The sequence below is a fragment of the Leptonotus elevatus genome, chromosome 17 (genome assembly GCF_054856555.1).
Source record: "Leptonotus elevatus isolate MCC_2025b chromosome 17, RoL_Lele_1.0, whole genome shotgun sequence".
In the NCBI taxonomy this organism is placed as follows: Eukaryota; Metazoa; Chordata; class Actinopteri; order Syngnathiformes; family Syngnathidae; genus Leptonotus; species Leptonotus elevatus.
Genome location: NC_141255.1, coordinates 5,210,283 through 5,229,091, shown reverse-complemented (window position 1 = coordinate 5,229,091; position 18,809 = coordinate 5,210,283). Strand labels below are relative to the sequence as shown.

Below are 18,809 nucleotides of genomic sequence, written 5' to 3'. Positions count from 1 at the left end.
GACTTCAGTTGAGAAGCAATTTTCAAATTTTGAGGAGCAATTTTTTCCCCCCGGTTAACCCCAAGTATTTGGCTAAAGTCTAATATATTTTTGCTTTGTTAAAGAGCTATATGAATAAAAAAGAGAAAATTAAACATTTCACTTAAAGGGACAATGGTGTAATTTTTGGGGGATTTTTCAGTGTTTATTGAAAAAAAAAAGATTTCAATAATATGCAAAAAAAAAAGTTCTATGACATCAACATACATTTTTTTAATATAACCGTAGGGCTAGTAAGCGCTAATTATATTACATAGGTCGCACTGCACCTTACAAGAGGCCGCCATCTTTCTGCTCCAGACAAACTTAGCGAACATAGCAATTGGTGCTCGCCAAGTGTGGTCTCTCTGAGGCAACGTAGTGCGTGTGCTTGGATCGTTGCATTCTATTAGTTCAACACTAGTAGAATTTACATATATTTTTTAATTACATCAAGAACATTAGCATGGGATGGTTGTTGCAGTATATCATGCGATAGGATAAAAGGAATTCTGCATAGTGTAAATCGTTGCGCAACAATCATAATTGTTCATAAATGATCTCTTCAATTTTATTTTATTTCATAATATTAAAATGTGATAAAGTGGGTGAATGACATGAATCACGATGTGGTTAATTATATTAAAGGGTAAACTATATTAAATGTTAATTAAGTTATTCTCAATTACAGTTTCTGATGTGATTCACAAATTCGATAATAATCATCAAGAATGATTTTAAGGACTTTACCCAAGTCAGCAAATAGGACAATTTTGTCAAATTAATACTTTTTTAAATGATTATATAACATTAATGTGCAAAGTCTTTGGTGTTAAATATAAGTAGGCTAACTTAAGTTGTCAAAGTGGCCTAAATTTTATAACTCTCCAATTGCCAAAATTAAAAGTACAGGGGGCCGGGGGGGATTTGATTATGTCTACCTTTGGCATCCGAAAAACTAGCTAAAGCCCTGGACTGAGCTAGCCAAAGTGTGGCCATAACCGTTTATGTATAGAGTTTCGAATTTTACAACATTTTCCCCCTGAGGGGAGGGAGGATGGTGGAAGCCGGGTCCGGCCCAATTATGTCTTCCCGCCTTTCCGTGTTTATACCTGACTGCACATGTGTCTTTGCTGAGGCCATGTGGTGGGAAGCCAAATTGACCATGGGAGAAAGTGTGTGTGTGTGTTCGTGTGTGTCTTTATCATACAGTTTAACACAGCATGACCCACCCCCCTCCGCTGTCCTCTACTCACACACTAGCAGCAGCTACCACATAATTTCCCTCTTGTGGCTTCCCAGGAGGCTTTTCCACACCGCATGTCTAATAAAATGGGCCACCATGTCCTCAGCTGAGCGCTATTTCTTTAGTTTTTCACCAACACAAGTTATTTTGCCGCGTCGGAGCAAGAACGCTACTGTTTTCGATTGATCAGTTTTTTAACATTGTAGTCAAACTAGGGTTGAATGATTTTGAAAAATAATTATTAATAATTAAGAATTTTTTCAACCCTTAATATTGCGATCTTATATGCGATTATTTATACAAGGTCATCGTCCCATGTATTATTTTTTTAACAAAGCAATACATTAATTTGTATTACAATAAACAATATCACATTTATTATAAATACATGTTTTGGTCTTGTAGGTTAGGCTTGCATTTATATCAAAGTAAATAATTTAATAAGCACATTTTATTTATCTACAATTAGCGTTCTTAACTTTATTAACACTTGCAATCTTTTAAGTGTTCACTACAACAACTTGACAATTGTTCCCATGTCAAATGAATAAAATAATCTGGCAGGACATTGAGTGTGACATGACAAGATGGCAGAGCAGAGAACAAGGACAGCAGTTAAGTGGAGGGGGGGGGGGGAAATGAACCACAACACAACACAATGCAGCTTACGCCAATAGTTGACCAGTTAAGACTTATACAAAGGGAAACGGACAGCTGGTAAAGGGAGATGGGGAACCAAAGTGAAGACAAATCCACGATGAGTTTAGACATGTACTGTTAGCAATGTGGTGGTCTTCTTATACTTCCCACTTGACAACAAATGGGCGCAAAAAGGAGTCACTTGGATATGGTTGACATCCAACCTCTCCAAGCTAAAGTGCTTGTTTTGAGAGGCTATTGGAAAGGGAAGTGTTAAATGATTTACACAGTGTTTGCTAGCGGTGACACAAAATATGCGGTCATGATTAATTAAGTAGGGTCACTGACATGTGACTGAGGGCACATTTACTACTGTCCATTTGTTTTTTTTAGTATTTTAATACTTTACTGGAGTTCACCACAAGCGAAAGCACAATTATTCCTGAGTTCTGCTTTAACTTTTTTTTTTCAAGTAACACTGAATGGCTTCAAAATTGTCAACACTTCTGGTGTACACAGCCTGACCACTGGGGGGCAGTATAATACAGTCATACAAGCACAAATAAAAACAAGTTTCACTACTACTGTAAGTAACTTAGTAAATTGCAGTAATATCAAGAAAATATGCTAGCTTGTCTGTCTACATGTGTTGCTGCCATCTAGATGCTATTCATGAGCCCTTGTTTGATGTTTCCCATTGAATTTTGTAAGGCAAAAATTTGCGCTTTGGTTGAATACATGTCTTTTGTTTAGTTTGACAGTAAGCTTTTGTTTAAATTAATGTGTACATTTTTAAATGTCCCTGTTTAAATGTCCTGAAATATTTTCTTCAGCGTCTCTACGCTTTCTTTTTGTACTTAAGATATTGAGTGTGCCAGTTGATCAACAGAACACAGCAAGTTTTAGCAGCGTAACCTTTCCCTTAATGAGGTTGCACTGCTCGGATGGTCACCCTTTGCAGCCCGGACCGATCACTCCTCTTCCCGCATTGCAGAGCCAGCGCTCACTGAGGCTCTTTTTAGATTCATCTTGGGGCGGGGGACACCCTGCTACTTGACTTGCACGTTTCCAGCCACATTGCCCCTCTAAGGTGGAAAAAATGCCTCCCTCCTCAATTTCTTTCCTGCAGATTTGCCCTCTACCTTTCATTTGGAGGCTTACACGCAAAGAATAAAAGCCGAGCAGGTTGTTTAAGGTCGGGACGGGAAACAAAAGCCTCCCCCCCCACATCCGGCTACTCGCCTTTCCCTGTCATCTCACAGGGATTTTCTCAAACTTTTTCTGTAGGGGTGCTTTCCCTGTGTTTAAGAGAAGTGGGTCACCTTGTCTCTGTTAGAATAAAGCCTACAGCCGTGTTCAACTGTTTAAAATTGAGTATAGTACAAAATAAATATCACAGTTGCTCAAAATTTACCCATACAATTTTATCTGCTGTAATTGATCACTTGCACTTTTTGATTCATCTTTGTTTCGAAAAAAAAAAAAAAGAACCAGTGCTCTAACTGAAGTTGTGCCACTTCATTTGTTTACTGTGACCACTGACATCCAATGCTACATCTGTGCCTGGTAAAATAAATGTACATAAGTTATCCCGTATTTACTCTTATAGTATTGCAAAACATGACTTGACATGATCTTGCAGCTGCTGTGCCTTATTACAAGATAGCGGCTGAAACACTTGAACTGTTGAACTTTGACTGTTGAAACCTTCAGTGCCGGAGAAAGATACATCTGTATTATAATAATGACTCATATCCTTGAAGGTTGCTGCTGTGTATTCCCCCTCCCCTTTAGAGCAGCAACATTTGTGAAAACTCGCGAAAATGCTATTAAAAAGAGATGACTCGGCGGAGTGTGCTTAGAACGGGTAGGAGATTTTAACTGAGCACATCTCTGTCCATTCTCCTCATGAGTAAAAAATAATCTAAGTCTCTTGTCTTCCTTCCTTGTCTATTGTCTATTAAATATTCTAGGTTGACTGAATCTGACAGTACCACATTGTTGCAGCCAGGTTTTTTTTTAATCAGTGGTTCTTAACTTTGTCGGAGGTATTGTACCTCACCAGTTTCCTATGCACATTCACAAAACCCTTCTTTATCAAAAATAAAATATGACTTTTCTCAAATTCAAGACTTAGGTTTACTGGTGAACAAAACGAACAGGGAGAGTAGTCTTTTCATCAAATCTGGCTGGCTTCACATTGAATCCAGAGATTTCTAGTATTCCCCATAAATAAAATAAAAATCACATGACATACCATCACAACAGTTACAAGTCGACTACTGAGCACACCAAATTCCGTGCGGGGCGTATCATCACAAATCATACAAGTCGGGTGTGTGTCTTGACTTCAGCCAACTCGCCAAACCCCTGGGGTTTGATCGAACCCAGGTTGAGAACCACTGTTTTAAATTCACTGATCTGTGAGCGGTCCATACCGAAGTGTAGAGGTAGCCCTCGCTGTTCATGGCCACGTAGAGCCCCGTCTTGGTGCTTTGGATCGCCACAATGCGGAGGCCCACAGGAATCAAGTTGAACTGCACTGTTGAAAACACACAAAGAAGGATACAGAATCGGTTAAAGAATCTTGAAAATTGGAGGAATTACCAAAACTTCAGATTGGGTGAACACGCAGCTAAAAGACACCAGCCACAATGTGTGACACAAAATCCTCATTTTGAAGCTGCGCTGTTTTTTCCCCCCTATTTTTGGATCGTTCAAAGGCCACCTTGGAATTACGTACGCACGTGTGAACATTGATAGCAGCAGCGACGCCATGCATTTTGTCAATGACCTCAATTACGTGTGTGCATTCTCAAGTGATGGATGGATGAAGGATTTTTCCTGGAAATGAAAAATGTAATACTCGCAAGTTTCCAATCAATTTCAACTCTAGAGTTGTGCCGGTATAATGAATGGAGACAGAAAGTCAATCACGGCTACAACGGGAACAAGGAAAGTTTAGGAGTCAGTGCAACTTATTCGGGAGGCGTTTTGCGGGAACGTGAAGGGAAATGCGTCGAACTTTTCCATTAACCGAAATAAACCGCCTCACTGTGGTCATGTCGGTTCTGTTTGAAACACAGAGCCCCTCACCCACTGCACGTGTTCCTCCTTGTCTTTCCGGAGGGGCTCTGCTTCTATTTGCCTCATCGATCTCTGCATCTCAAAGAGGCGCTCTCGCAAATGAGCCAAGCGTCACAATGGGAGGACAAATAGAGGGGAGAGCGCGTGGCTGGAAAAAAAAAATCCAATGTAGGGATCCGGGGTTTCTTTGTACTGTAGCCTCCTGCCTGCCTTTCAAGTGCTGCTTTGACTTTTGTTAGGCCCTCCGTCTTTTGCATTATTTTCCTCCTTGAAACTGACAAATCATTTGCTTTCTTTCACAGCCCCCCGCTAAATAAGGCCTTGCTATCACATCCGTCATCATCATCACGTTTCCTGAATAATACAAGTGGCCCATCAGTGTCTTGTTTTCCCACAAGCCTTCACTCGTCCTCCGTTTTATTCAATTTGACTCTGAAAAAAATAATGAGCAAAAAAAAGTTCTTGTTTACTTTTATTTGTTGTCCTCCGGGGAGGGGAAATGAGAGGGACGGGAGGAAGGTGTTGCCAAATCAATCCCGCCAGTCAATTTGAGGCCTGGAGATCATAGAGACAATAAATAAGCAAGGAGAACGTTGAGGTAGATTGGATGCGGGAGGGGGAGGGGGGGGGGATGAGGAGGAGGAGGAGGGTCAGTGGCAGCTAGACACAAAGTTAAGCGATGCAAATGGCGGGATTGTGCGACCTTGCCATTGCTTTGTGCTGCACATCTCAGAGATTTCCATTGGATGATGTCAACAGTCAACAGTATTTCAGTGACAATATGGATACAGTAGCACCTGGAGAGAATTACACGTTGTGTATTTGACTTACAACTGTATGCTAGCTTAATGCTAACATTAAATGGGAAACAACATAGACAGGCTAACACAACTAGCATTATTATCACAGTAGTTATAAGAAAAAGTTTTTTAAGACAAACGGTAGCAACACATACAGAATTTGAGTCCTGCACTGCCCCCACTGTCGTATGGTGTTCCACAGGGTTTGATTCTGGGGTCTCTGCTGTTTTCTTGTATCTGTCCCTACTGGGATCCATCTTAAGAAAACATGGTATTTACTTCCACTGATATGCGGATGGTTGTCAAGTCTATGTCCCACTGAGTTTAAAAAACAAAAAACACTTTCTCGTTGAGGCCACTTTTTGTCCTGTCTGGAGGAAATCAAGGCCTGGATGGCACTGAGCTACAGTGTTTTGATTTCTACCTCTGTATTGTGTTCGATTCCCTGAGACACACCAGCTACCCCATCTCACTTCTCGCCGTTTGCTATTCCTCAAGCGCTCACTCGCACAGTCCTCGTCTTGTTCCTCGCAGTTCTCAAAGCCTTTGATTTCTCTTCTTTTGCTGAATGATATCAAGCGCGGGGAAAGTCAGACAAAGAGATTCAGATGGGGGTGGATGGAGGGCGGGGCAGAGAGAGCGAGCGAGACGTATTCCAGAGCAAAGACGCAGATAAATAACATTTCCTTCCAACAGCGGGAGATGCTAATTAAAGAGGATAAAAGTCAGAGGATGACGCCGCTCCTTGTGGCTTTCTGATCTACACGCTGAGAGTCAATATGGCTTTCATCACCCCAATCTCGCTTTCCTCTCTTCTTTCTTCTTTTTCCCCTCCTTTTGTCTTACCGCATCGTCAACCCGCTTCTTTACTTCTGCAACAGAGTCGTTCGGGGTCAAATTAAGTAGAAAGCTTAATTGGGCGTGGACAAACATTTTGGATAAGATTATAGTATTATACACGTTTTAAAATCAGTTAAATGGGGTGTCGGGTGCAAAGTCCGACCTTGGCGTCCTTGGCCACCGTGTGGAAACATGATCATTTAAATCAGAAACCCTTACAAATGCAGCACTGATGGACTAACTGTTCAGGTCAAGACTCTGCTGTCTCATGCATCTCAAAAGAGAAACAATAGAAAAATGGACATTTACTGGACAGAGAAAAAAAATTGTGTCAAGGAGGTCTTACGATAATGTCGATCTCACACATACAAAGCAGTCCATTCATCCCTTCTAAAGAGACTCATCAACTTAGCCTGAAGGGAATAGCCACTTTTAGGCTGTCTTTAGTTGTTTTTCCACACAACACTCAGGCTAGAACTCTCCAGTCTCGCCATGAACTGATGAAGCCTGTTCAGATGTGAGGTGAAACTAAATCCAAAATAGCCAAAACGTTCCAGTTGCGATCGATTCCATTCTATGAGAGTGAAATGACCTGCATGAATGACAATGATAGGAAATATTTCTTATAAAATGGATATATTGTACTCTATTAATTCATTCACTTTTTTTTTTTTATTACTGGGCTGATATTTCAAGATGATAGGTCGAGAATGCTGCTTCTTGTGTGTGTGCTTTTAGCCTTGTGTCTATATCTTTGTTGTCTATTTACAGATTCTTCTATGGAAGGGCATCACTGTCCCTCTGGGCTTCTTTTTTTTTTGTCCATGTCTTGCCTGCACTGGCCAGGCAGTCCATGAGGGGTGGGTGACAAATAGAGTCCGACAGGTGTCCTCATGTTTTTGGCCCGTGAAGAAAGGATTGCCTGTGTCATGGCCAGGCAGCGGCACAATATAAAGTGACACCATCCCAAGTGTCATCTTGCAGTGTTGCTCGATACCCGCTTGCAGTGTCAGTTGCTTAGTAATTCTTGCCATAGGTGACACTCTAACCCTCAACATCTGTTTTTAAGGCCAATCGAAGGCATCTTCCTCGGACATCAGGAGTAAGTCGCTTCACTTGACCAATTTGAAAGCAAACAAAGTCCCCACTCAGCAAATGCCAGCCGGCCAATGTTTACGTCATAAAAAGGACAAACAGCGGCCCCGCAGCCAAAAAAGTCTTAATGAATTGCTCGAATGTAAATTCCACCCAGGCAGCCGTTGCCCCTCCCGCCGGGCCGTAAATCTCACAATTGTGCTAACTTCATGTTTTCCGTCTAAATCGGTGTTGTGACAGAAAAATGCTGTGTTGCCACATCAGCGACATCCCATAACACAACCGTAATCCGGCTGGGAGGCTTGGAGGGAGAACAGGAATGTTTTTGGTCATGTTTCCTTAATGCACTGTTGCGATTCTCACTCTGTATGGGAAGGATGTCTGATGTGAATCAAGCCAGGAGGCCTTCATGCATTGAATGATTGAGATCTTGAGACGGCAGCAGCAGCTCGACCTATCGTTGTTATCGAGTGTGTTCTCCAACTGGAGCAACAAACAGGCTCTCACAGCATCTCCAACACGTGTTGACTTACAGAAGGAGCTGCTTTCGTCCTTTGTGCCTTCCATGGTGCCATCCGGCAGCATTTGGAGGTAGAACCCGTGTCGGCAGTAGAGCCGCGTGACGATTCCCTTCAGCTGCGGCTCTGCGAAGCAAACACGAGAGGAAAGGGTTAAGCAGGCACACGTGCATGAGAGGGAACGGCCGAGTCCTGATATTTGCACTGGAAACTGCTCAAATAGTAAAGACGTGGCAATGTGTGCGACTGTGACCTTCTGTGGGATTTTCGAGACGACACGTTGTTTGCTCTGCGTGAGCGGTGATGCGCTCGTCGCCAAGCCAATCAATCAGCTTCATATGTACCTGTGGCTAGAAAGCAAAGCGTGAGGAGTCTCTGTAGACGGGCGCGGTTTGTGAATGTGCCGATCGATCATTGCCAATAGTATGTCATAATGTCGCCGTGTCCTCTCATTATTGACAATCACGCCAATTCAGTTGAGTTGTCAACTATACACATTCCCCTAACTCATTTGCTCCCCAAAACGTATAAATACGTCGTTTGGGACACCAGTAATATTTAAAATAAAATGTAATGCGTTCTATTTTTAAATATTACTGGTGTCCCAAAGATGTATTTAGACGTTTTAAATGTGTTTTTTTTTTAAATGCTAGAGCATACAGAAAGCTTTGATGCGGCATCTGAACAGAAAAGAATGGTTGAAGCAATGGTAGTTATTACAAAAACGGCCAGAAGGTGACAGCAGTGTACAAGAGATCAACCAGGGCCATGTGGCTAAAAAGCAGTTTTCCCCACAGTCTTAAACAGATTTGTAAATGATGAAACGTAGCTTTATTCTAATGTTAATTACTGCAAAATGGAAACAGATAGAAATATACTATTTTTCCTGACGAGAGAAGAGACTCTAATCTTTCTTTTGGTAGGTTTCATGTTTTTATAGCAATAGAACACAATATTCTGCCGGCCTTGCAAAATCAGTCAAACTCCAGTAAAACAGCCAGGAGCGAAGAGGCTTGCTTCAGTGAAAATGGCTGGGAGTCAATGAGTTAATGTCACTCCACAATGACGTAGCAGCACCGCTCACATCGAGTGCCTGTTTTACCACTGAGCCAATTTGTGGCCGAAATATGAGCTTGTGTTTGTAGTATGCAGTCTTACGGCGCTGCAGACTAAAGAGTAGAAGACGACGACTTAGGAGAAGCGTCAGTGCGCAAGTGTTCCCGCGATCAACTTTTAATGAGGAGCATCAACTATGAATGAGAACAGAGAAATACGGGAGCAGCTGGCAGTTTGCCCTCAGTCGACAGTCGGGTTGTGTGTATGCATGTGTGTGTGTGTGTGTGTGTGTGTGCGTGTGTGTGTGTGTGTGTGTGAGTCTTTACTCAACCCGTACCTTCATGTTAAAATAAAGTCTCGGCTTTACTCTGCACATCTCTTTAAATCATTTACAGCAGCAATATGTAATCATTTAAACACACTGTTTCACATTGCTTTCAAAGTCACATAGTACTCAAATTAAAGAAAAATTCATGTCGAATCTGTCCGGCAACACGCATAACATCATGGCCTCTGATTGGACGCCACAACCTCAGAGGTAAGACTGTCGGTTCTGGAAACCGCCGCAGATAAAAGCTCTTCCATCTGTGATTGGCTGGCCGGACACAGAAGGTCAAACTGGAGTGTAGTAATCTGTAATATCCTGAGTGTTAATCCCAAATTAAGCCTCGAACCACACATCGGGCCATGTGCCGCTTAGCTCATCTGCCTTGGTGTAGCCCCAAGTGGTGGGAGGAGGCAGTTGTTGACCTTCAGAAAATACAGTAATTCTGTATTTCTCCCTCAGCATCTCAAAGGGGATATCAAATCAAAATTAATACAACACTTGATTAGATCTGTTCCTAGGAACAGAACGCACACTATCTCCTAGAGCAGGCGTTTGCGCAAAGCCAGAGGAAGTCTATCCAGGTGCCTGCACTGGACTACAACACTGGACACAGAGCGCAAACTTTGGGTCTGGCCTGCATTTGAATGAAAACGGATTGATTGAGAATTATTTGTGTCACCTGCCTGACTTGTAAAGTAAAAATCCTTAAAGGATCAATTCATAATAAGCAACACTAATTGCTTGTCGCAAGCACAGAGGTGATGTCTCCCTGCAGCCGAATCCGACCGTTCCCAATTGTGCGTTCATATATCGCATATCGCAAAAACACCCTCCTCAGTCAGCGCCTGACATGTTGTTGTTGCTGCTGTTGGCACCGTCGACTTTCGTCAAGTAATAACTCTCCAAGGCAGCTTTAATTTACACTGGCCAGGATGCAGAACGCTACATGTGCTTTTTATGTTCGTATTGTTTAAGTCAAACTCGGCCATCCGCCGTCTTTTGTCGCCGCCGCCGCCACCGCCGCAAAGTTCAACGTCGTTTACTCGTGAAGCATTTTGGGGAAAGTCCTGCTTGACTGCAGTCACGCGCCGCTTCCAACAACCACTTCCTGCCTCTTTTTCACAGTTAATAAGCTTGTTACTCCCTACTGACTCCAATATTCTCTCTCTCTCTCTTGCTCACTCTCGCTCTCTCACCATAAGCACGAGAGGCCCCGGGCTATTAATCTGTGGATATACAGTATGGATTTTACAACCGCTAGTATTTCAACTCTCAGCATTTATGGCGTCTAATGGTAAATACTTGATGCAAAAAAATTATTATTATATATATATATATATATATATATATATATATATATATATATATATATATATATATGTATATATATATATATGTATTTATATATACATATATATATATGTATATATATATATATGTATTTATATATACATATATATATATATATATATATGTATATATATATATATATGTATTTATATATACATATATATATATATATATATATATATGTATATATATATATATGTATTTATATATATATGTATTTATATATATATGTATATATATATATATATGTATTTATATACATATGTATTTATATATATATATTTATATATATATTTATATATATATTTATATATATATATATATATGTATTTATATATATATATATATATATATATATATATATATATGTATTTATATATATATATATATGTATTTATATATATATATATATTATATATATATTTATATATATATTTATATATATATTTATATATATATTTATATTGGATGTGGAATATTTGGAGGGATGGTGACAGAACAATGGTGTGAATAATTTTGACAGCAAGAAGAGTGTGGGCGAATCAACTGCTTCTCCTCCTTGCCCATTCGATCAGCCCCTCCCTCCCTTTTGCTTAACACTTTTTGGAGGATCAATAGGGATGAAAGTGATGAAGTGCAGTCAAAGCCCAAAGTTTGCACCTTGAGAATAATTGGGAAAAAGTACAAAAGCCATGAACGACACGTGCACACAAGACATGAATTCTGCTAAAGCCGACTAAAGAAAAGAAATAGCTGCTAAGCAGGTAAAGTTGACTTATAAAAAGATCTGAAAAAATAAATAAACACTACCAAAGCTGCTTGCGCACTCACCAGAGGCTATGAGGATGTTGTTATTTATCTAATAGGATTATGATGATCGCATTTAACTGGGAGTGCTTCTTTTCAATTTCCATTTCATCTTTGTCTGCCCGATTGTTTGCAGGGCTACATTTAAAAAACGTTTCGTTGTGTTTCCCTGCATTTTAAAGGTGATACGATTTGAGCTGAAAACACTGAGTCAACTGAGCCACAGAGCATGGGCAAATTTGAACCTAAAGTTTGCAAAAAAATCAAATCTGTCCATTTTTGCAAATTTCCTTATGCGAGGAATTTTATTCTGAAACTGAAATTTGAAGTTTGAGACTTACTTACTTCTGCTGGTCAGCGCTGAGCTGATTGTCATCTTAAGAAACCAAGAACTGCTTAATGAATGGGCAGTTCAAGCAAAGGTCTAAATGTGAATGGACTCTTGCTTAAAAAAAAAAAAAAAAAAAAAAAAAAAAACTCCTGAAAAGATGAAGACAAATGTACAGACGATGAGGTCAAACTGTACTCAGAGAGACAATGATTTAAAGCTTAAAAACTAAAAAGGGTCTAATGATCGAGTCTGAGGGACAAAAGAAGCCGCTGGGGACGAAAGCGCCGGAGAGTGCATGTGGGGAGGAAGATAAGCACACGGGATAAAGAGCGAGATGGAAAACGGGATGAGAGAGAAAAGACAAAAGCGTACATCAAGAGAGAAGCCAAGACGCCGTTGGTGACGGCAGTGGGGGCAGGAGGGGGGGGGGGGGTACGAGATGAAGGAAGTGTGTGTAAATAGCTTTCAATGGCAAGTATGACGTCACATGAACTTTGTTCTGGAACTGGGGTCAGAATTTGAGTCACATTTCTTGTCATTGGCAAAAGTTGTCATGGGCACAAAAATGGCATACAGAGCACAAAGTAAGAGCCAGATGTTCTTGCTTCCTTGTCAAATGACGCCACATCAGGATCTACCCTTCCAGCCAGTGCCGGGCTGTAGAGGTTTCCCATCAATCAAGTTGAAAAGCGGGCATTTTCTTCAGAGGCACCAGATATACGAAATAGGCTAGAAATGGATTTTGCATGTGATTAGATAAATCCGGAATTGAGGGCGAAAGGGAGATATCTGAAGGTGGCAAGGACGAGGATGCGAAGAGCGATGAAGGTCGAGGAGGTCCGAGGGAGGCAATGATGAAAGCGGCGTGGGGAGATCGATCACCTCACTGTTGTAACACTCAAAGGAGTCAATGAACAGGAACCACGATTCCCACCCACGCACACTTTTCTGTCCTCTCTTCTTTCTTTATCGCTTTTTGGCCCCACCTCCTTCGGTATCCTCCATCTTTCAGCTGTTTAATGCGGTGTTGTACGTCTCCTCTTCATGCTAAGTGCGGCTCCTACCAAGATGGATGGCAATATTCCCCCAAGAGCCATTAAGGGGCAAATCCAAACCAATTTCCTGTCTATAGATGCTCTCCAGATGACACTTGAAGCGTACGATGCCATCACTCACAAGCGCAAGCGACGGAGACAAAGTGGCGCAATAACCGTGCTGATACAACTCGTACGTCGTTCGAGACCGGGAGAGGGTGCAGCATCATGTGGACCTGTAAGGGCATTTGGTCTTAACTAGTTCCTGCATTATTTATGAAGGACCAAAACTGCCAAAATTCTAAATAAACAAATGACTAAATAAATAAATAAGTGACTGAAAGTGAAAATAAAAATGGATATAAAAAATTGTAATTCAAAAATGAAATCCAGTTGTATTTATTTATGTATATATTTATATATATATACATTTATTCATTTTGTTGTTATAATTTGAAAAAAAAAAAAATATATATATATATATATATATATATATATATATATATATAAATGGAAATCAAAACAAAAAATTATATATATATATATATACTTTTTTATAAAATTTTTGAATTGTATTTTTTATATTTGTTTTTATTACCACTTTTAATAATTTTGTCATTTTATTTATTGTGAATTTGGGCAGTTTTGGTCCATATTAATAACATTTCGTACTGGCAGTATGGACCAAAAATGCCAAAATTCAAAATAAATAAATGACCAAATAAATAAATGACTAAAAGTGAAAATAAAAACAGATATAAAAAATGTAATTCAAAAATTAAATCAAATTGTATTTATTTATGTATAAATACATTTATACTTTTTGTTGTTGTTTTTATTTCCATTTATATAAATTTTGGGGGATTTCATTTTTGATTTTTTTTTTATATACATTTTTATTTTCACTTTTAGTCATTTATTTATTTAGTCATGTAATTATTTTTGAATTTTGGCAGTTTTGGTCCTCCATAGACATTAGGGCAATTCTACACTGCTATAGAAAACTTTTATGTCCAAATATGGTCAATTTGAGATTTTTTCCCACAAATTGATACTACTAGTCGGTCCCTACGTCAAAAAGTGAAATAGTTGGAGAACAAATCTATCAACTGTCTGAGAAGTATCTTATAACTCCACCTTTTTTTTCCCCTCTGCGGGAACTGTGTGCAGCATTATGTTGCCTCAAGATTGGAAGTCTGGATGATGTTTAGACGAATACTGAAAATCGATTAGATACAGTGTAATTTGCTTTTGTGATGTATTAAAATATTTTTATTTAGTTATTTTTATCTGGTCCAGTATGTCAACATGGTTTTTGAGGTGAGGTGAATTACAATAGCAATTAACATGCCATCCATCCATCCATTTTCTTAACCGCTTTTCCTCACAATGGTCGTCGCGGGGGGGCACTGGAGCCTAATCCCAGCTGGTTTCGGGCAGTAGGTGGGGTACACCCTGAACTGGTTGCCAGCCAATCGCAGGGCACACAGAGACGAACAACGATCCACACTCACAATCACACCTATGGACAATTCGGAGTGTTCAATTAACCTGCCATGGAATGTGGGAGGAAACCGGAGTATCTGGAGAAAACCCACACAAGCACGGGGAGAACATGCAAACTCCACCCAGGAAGGCCGAAGCCCGGACTCGATCTCACGTCCTCTGCACTGGGAGGCGGACGTGCTAACCGGACGTGCTAACCAGTCATCCACCGTGCCGCAAAGATTAACATGATTTTTTTTAAATTATTTTAGTGCGCAATATATGATAGCATTATAAGAAATTATACCTTCTTGAACAATGCCAAATGCCGTCTTTTGGGTTTCACCCAACAGTGACGATATGAGAAGAGCTCTTTGATGGAGCTAATGAGACGTGCGCTTGTACCTAAAGTTTTGGCCACCAAGTGTTCAGCGTCGCTCACCTCCCACCTCTCTTTTCCTTCCACTCTGCATGGCACAATGCTGAGCCAGCACTTCTTCCTCCTTCATGTCTCTCTCTCTCTCTCTCTCTCTCTCTCTCTCTCTCTCTCTCTCTCTCTCTCTCTCTCTCTCTCTCTCTCTCTCTCTCTCTCTCTCTCTCTCTCTCTCTCTCTCTCTCTCTCTCTCTCTCTCTCACTCTCTCTCATTCTTCTGCATGCTTGCTCTGTCATAGCCTCTCTCAGAAGCCACAGCAGTGGAACATGGGGCACAATGCTAATCAGGCTACACACACACACACACGCACACACAAACACACACTCAGGAGACCGAAAATGCAGTCTTAACGAGTGTCAGGAGTCATCGCACAAAAAAGAGGCGACACTTTCTCTCCTCTCTCCCAAATGAGGCAATTAAGAGATGCCTAACGAGAACTTTTTGTTGTTTCGTTGCTGTTGTTGCTTTTTGCCGCAGGTCACATCACTTTCATCACTTTCATTTGCAAAGTGAACACCGGCCCCAAACGCCCGGTTCTGCTGAGTGATGTGCCGCAATACATCAGTCAAACCAACGTAAATGTCAGTCACGTCGCGCACGGAAGTGTCTCATCGCTTCCCTCTGGTTAATTGCGCACTTATTAGATTTTCGTGATTAGGATCTTTTGCTCATTTGTATTAATCTGTCATTTTTTTTGCCACCTCTTGCTCTCTGTTCATTAATTTTTCTTGTTTTAAAGGCTTCACTTGTGACCCACAAATTGTTGCAATCCTTGAATTGCAAAACTGGAAAACATATACTCCATATTTCACTTAAGCTTAGCGGTTAGCATGGCTCCTCATCTTTTCCTGTTATTTATTCATTTAATTTTTACTAGTAGGCTTCTCATATTCGTTTAGTGATAATGGTATTCATCAGAAATGTAACTTATTCGCCACCGTGGAGGCAAGAATTGGTGCTTTAGACGGGATAGCTAGCCAGCCGCAGCTCATGCGGAACAAGTTAGCTTAGCGCCTAGCCTTCCCCCATTAGTTCCCAAGCATTGAGAATGGTACACTGTTCAAAATGGACACTTTTTGTGTTTGCTTAATTAGGCTAACAGCGATCATGATTTGCTGGTAAAGTCCAATTCTGTACCATAGGCTAAATCCACTAGAATTTTTGTTTTCAGATTGTGTTCGTCCTCCAAGAATACGACCCGGTTCACACACGTCCTGACGACCGTATTAATTAGCCACCTGGCTCCAGGTGGGACCACAGCAGGGAAACAACCTCTTGTTTCTTGCCCCCCCCCCCCCCCCCCAAAAAAAATCTCGCTGCAGAATCATCTAGCATGTTTCTTTTTTGTGTCCCCAATCTGTGTGTGCCTGCCTGTGTAATCATATCCTTTGCACCATAGGCTCCCAGTGCAATCTCATGCATCACTACTCTTTAATTAAACTGATTTGCAGAGAATTTCTCCTCCAGTCTGACCCAGCTTCGTTCGAATCCATGCAGCACTGCACAGGTGGTAAACTCAAGGCCCGGGGGCCAGAGCAGGCCCACCCCATCATTTTGAATGTATATTTACTTAATGTTTCTTGCGCAATAGGCTTTAATTAGGAGTGTCAAAATTTGTGCGTTAATTTTGAGTTATTTTAAAGTTCCTTTAACAGCACAAATTTTTTTAACGTGCGTTTTAATAACCGCCCCTTACTTGGAAAGCCTGTACGGGGGGAATTCCAGTTACAACGCAGCAGATTGAGCAGTAATACATTTAATAATAATGCATATATTTGTGGGGACTGGGGTGGAGTTGTATTTTACAATTTAAAAAATGTGCAGAATTTCACAAGTTATTTCATGTTAAAGATTAGATAGCTCTTAATATGAAAAGAAGAATGCACTAAGCTGTTACGGAAGTCTTACAAATGCAATTATGCCATCTAGTGGCAGAAAAACTACCAACACAAATCAATATCGCACTAATTTTTTTACAGTACATTACATAATTTTAATTTTAACAAAATGTTATGAATGAATATGAAATTACAGACTTATAGAACAGTTTAGTTTAACAATTTTTCCCACTTTAATGTTAAAAAGAGTATGAAAAATGAAAAATATTTTGTAAATTTTATTGTACATTTAGAACAGATATAAAATTTAACTATTGTTAACTATTGAAGTTATGCGATTAATTATGATTCAAAAATTGAATCGTCTTACATCCCTAGTTTTAACAGCATTTTTTTTCATCAAGCCCCTTCTTGAATTGAACTAAACTTGTGACCTATTTTCATGACTTTGTTTTGTTTTTTATTTTGTTAACAGTAGTTATCACAATAAATTGCACGGCGGATTATTTAATTCAGTTTCTATTTTCCAACTCAAGGTTCTTATGAGATGAACAGATAAAGTTTCGTCGGGGTCTCCCCACATTAATAATTTGATCAAAACTGTCCTCCGTACCGGCCAAGAAAATGGATTAATCCATTGCACGAGAAGGAAATCAGGACACTCGAAACAATTATGCTCGAAAAATTTGAATTAGGATGAATAATCATAACAATGCACGGAACTAATGTATTGAAGGGAGTGAAAGCCGACTAAACATTTGAAACGTCCCACTCTGCGCCTCCTGTGCGCACAACTCCAGTCGTGCACGCACAGCCGGGATCGATGTTTCCCCTCGGCGACGTGCCAGCAAACGCTCCTCCCGACTCTTCCCGAGCGTTTCCTGGTGCCGCTCGCCGCACGCAAACCAGCCGCAATCGGACGTCAGCGCCGAGGCACGCGCTCCCATGACCGTCCTTGCCTTTCATTAGTATTCCCCGCCTTCCCTCAATGACATTAATCTTACATGTATACTTCCGCGGGAAACCACAACATGACCCTGAGGGTGTGTGTGTGTGTGTGTGTGTGTGTGTGTGGGAGAGAGGTAGTTAATATTTCAAGCTGCTGTGTCTCAAGCCTGCAGGTTCCAGTCACATTGAGATGTCGCAGTAACATCACTTCCTTCTTATATAATATTGGACAGAAGTGTAAAGTGAAGTACGGATACTTACACTTACCAGTGATGTCAGTAATGTGTTTTTAATTTAAATTAAGCACATTATGGAGTAATAACTAATTGAACGTGTGTTTTTTTTTTTTACCCACAAAAATAGATTTAATTAAGTTGAAGCCAAGTCGCTGCTTTTGTTCGCTTGCACTGCTGACACGCATGCACATCAAAACTTCCTGGATGTGGCCCATGGGCCCTAATTTTCCCAGATATGATGGGAAAGAAAACGAGCACCAAACAACAGCCTGTGATGCTCATTTGAGAACCACACCGATATTTTTTTTATGTGCACCCTTGATTATAGAACACTTAAGAATGGGGGAAACTCTGGACTACTGAACCTTGTGAAATGCATTGTGGGAGTATTCAAAATAACATTCACGTCCGAGCGAGCGACATCATCATTTTCAGCGCATTGAGACTCACATGTCCATTATCAGTAAGAGGAAGAGAGATTTTTCAGATGTTTTCAAGATGAGGACAGTCACTATTTTCAGATTGTGTGACAGCAGGAGTTTCCTATAATTCAATTGTCATATATATAAACAATGTACATTAGTTTTGTTAAATACTGTATGTCAAGTAAATAAGAATTATTTTACTAATTCTATAAAAATAAAAAAAATTGATTATTTTTTAAAATTAAAAACTAGTAGCAAATTTGTTAAATAGAACCCTGAAAAGACTCACAATTT

The 18,809-nt window shown here is 40.2% G+C and overlaps 1 protein-coding gene across 1 annotated transcript in view; it reads right to left on the bottom strand.

The window, feature by feature from the left end:
* fgf11a (fibroblast growth factor 11a) overlaps positions 1–18,809 on the bottom strand; it is a 36,003-nt gene that overhangs the window by 6,584 nt on the left and 10,610 nt on the right. The window contains exons 2-3 of the mRNA XM_086059545.1: positions 8,259–8,369; positions 4,342–4,445 (exon numbers count right to left, since the gene is read on the bottom strand). Of these exons, the coding sequence (XP_085915671.1) occupies positions 4,342–4,445; positions 8,259–8,369 (215 nt within the window). The remainder of the gene's footprint in view (positions 1–4,341; positions 4,446–8,258; positions 8,370–18,809) is intronic.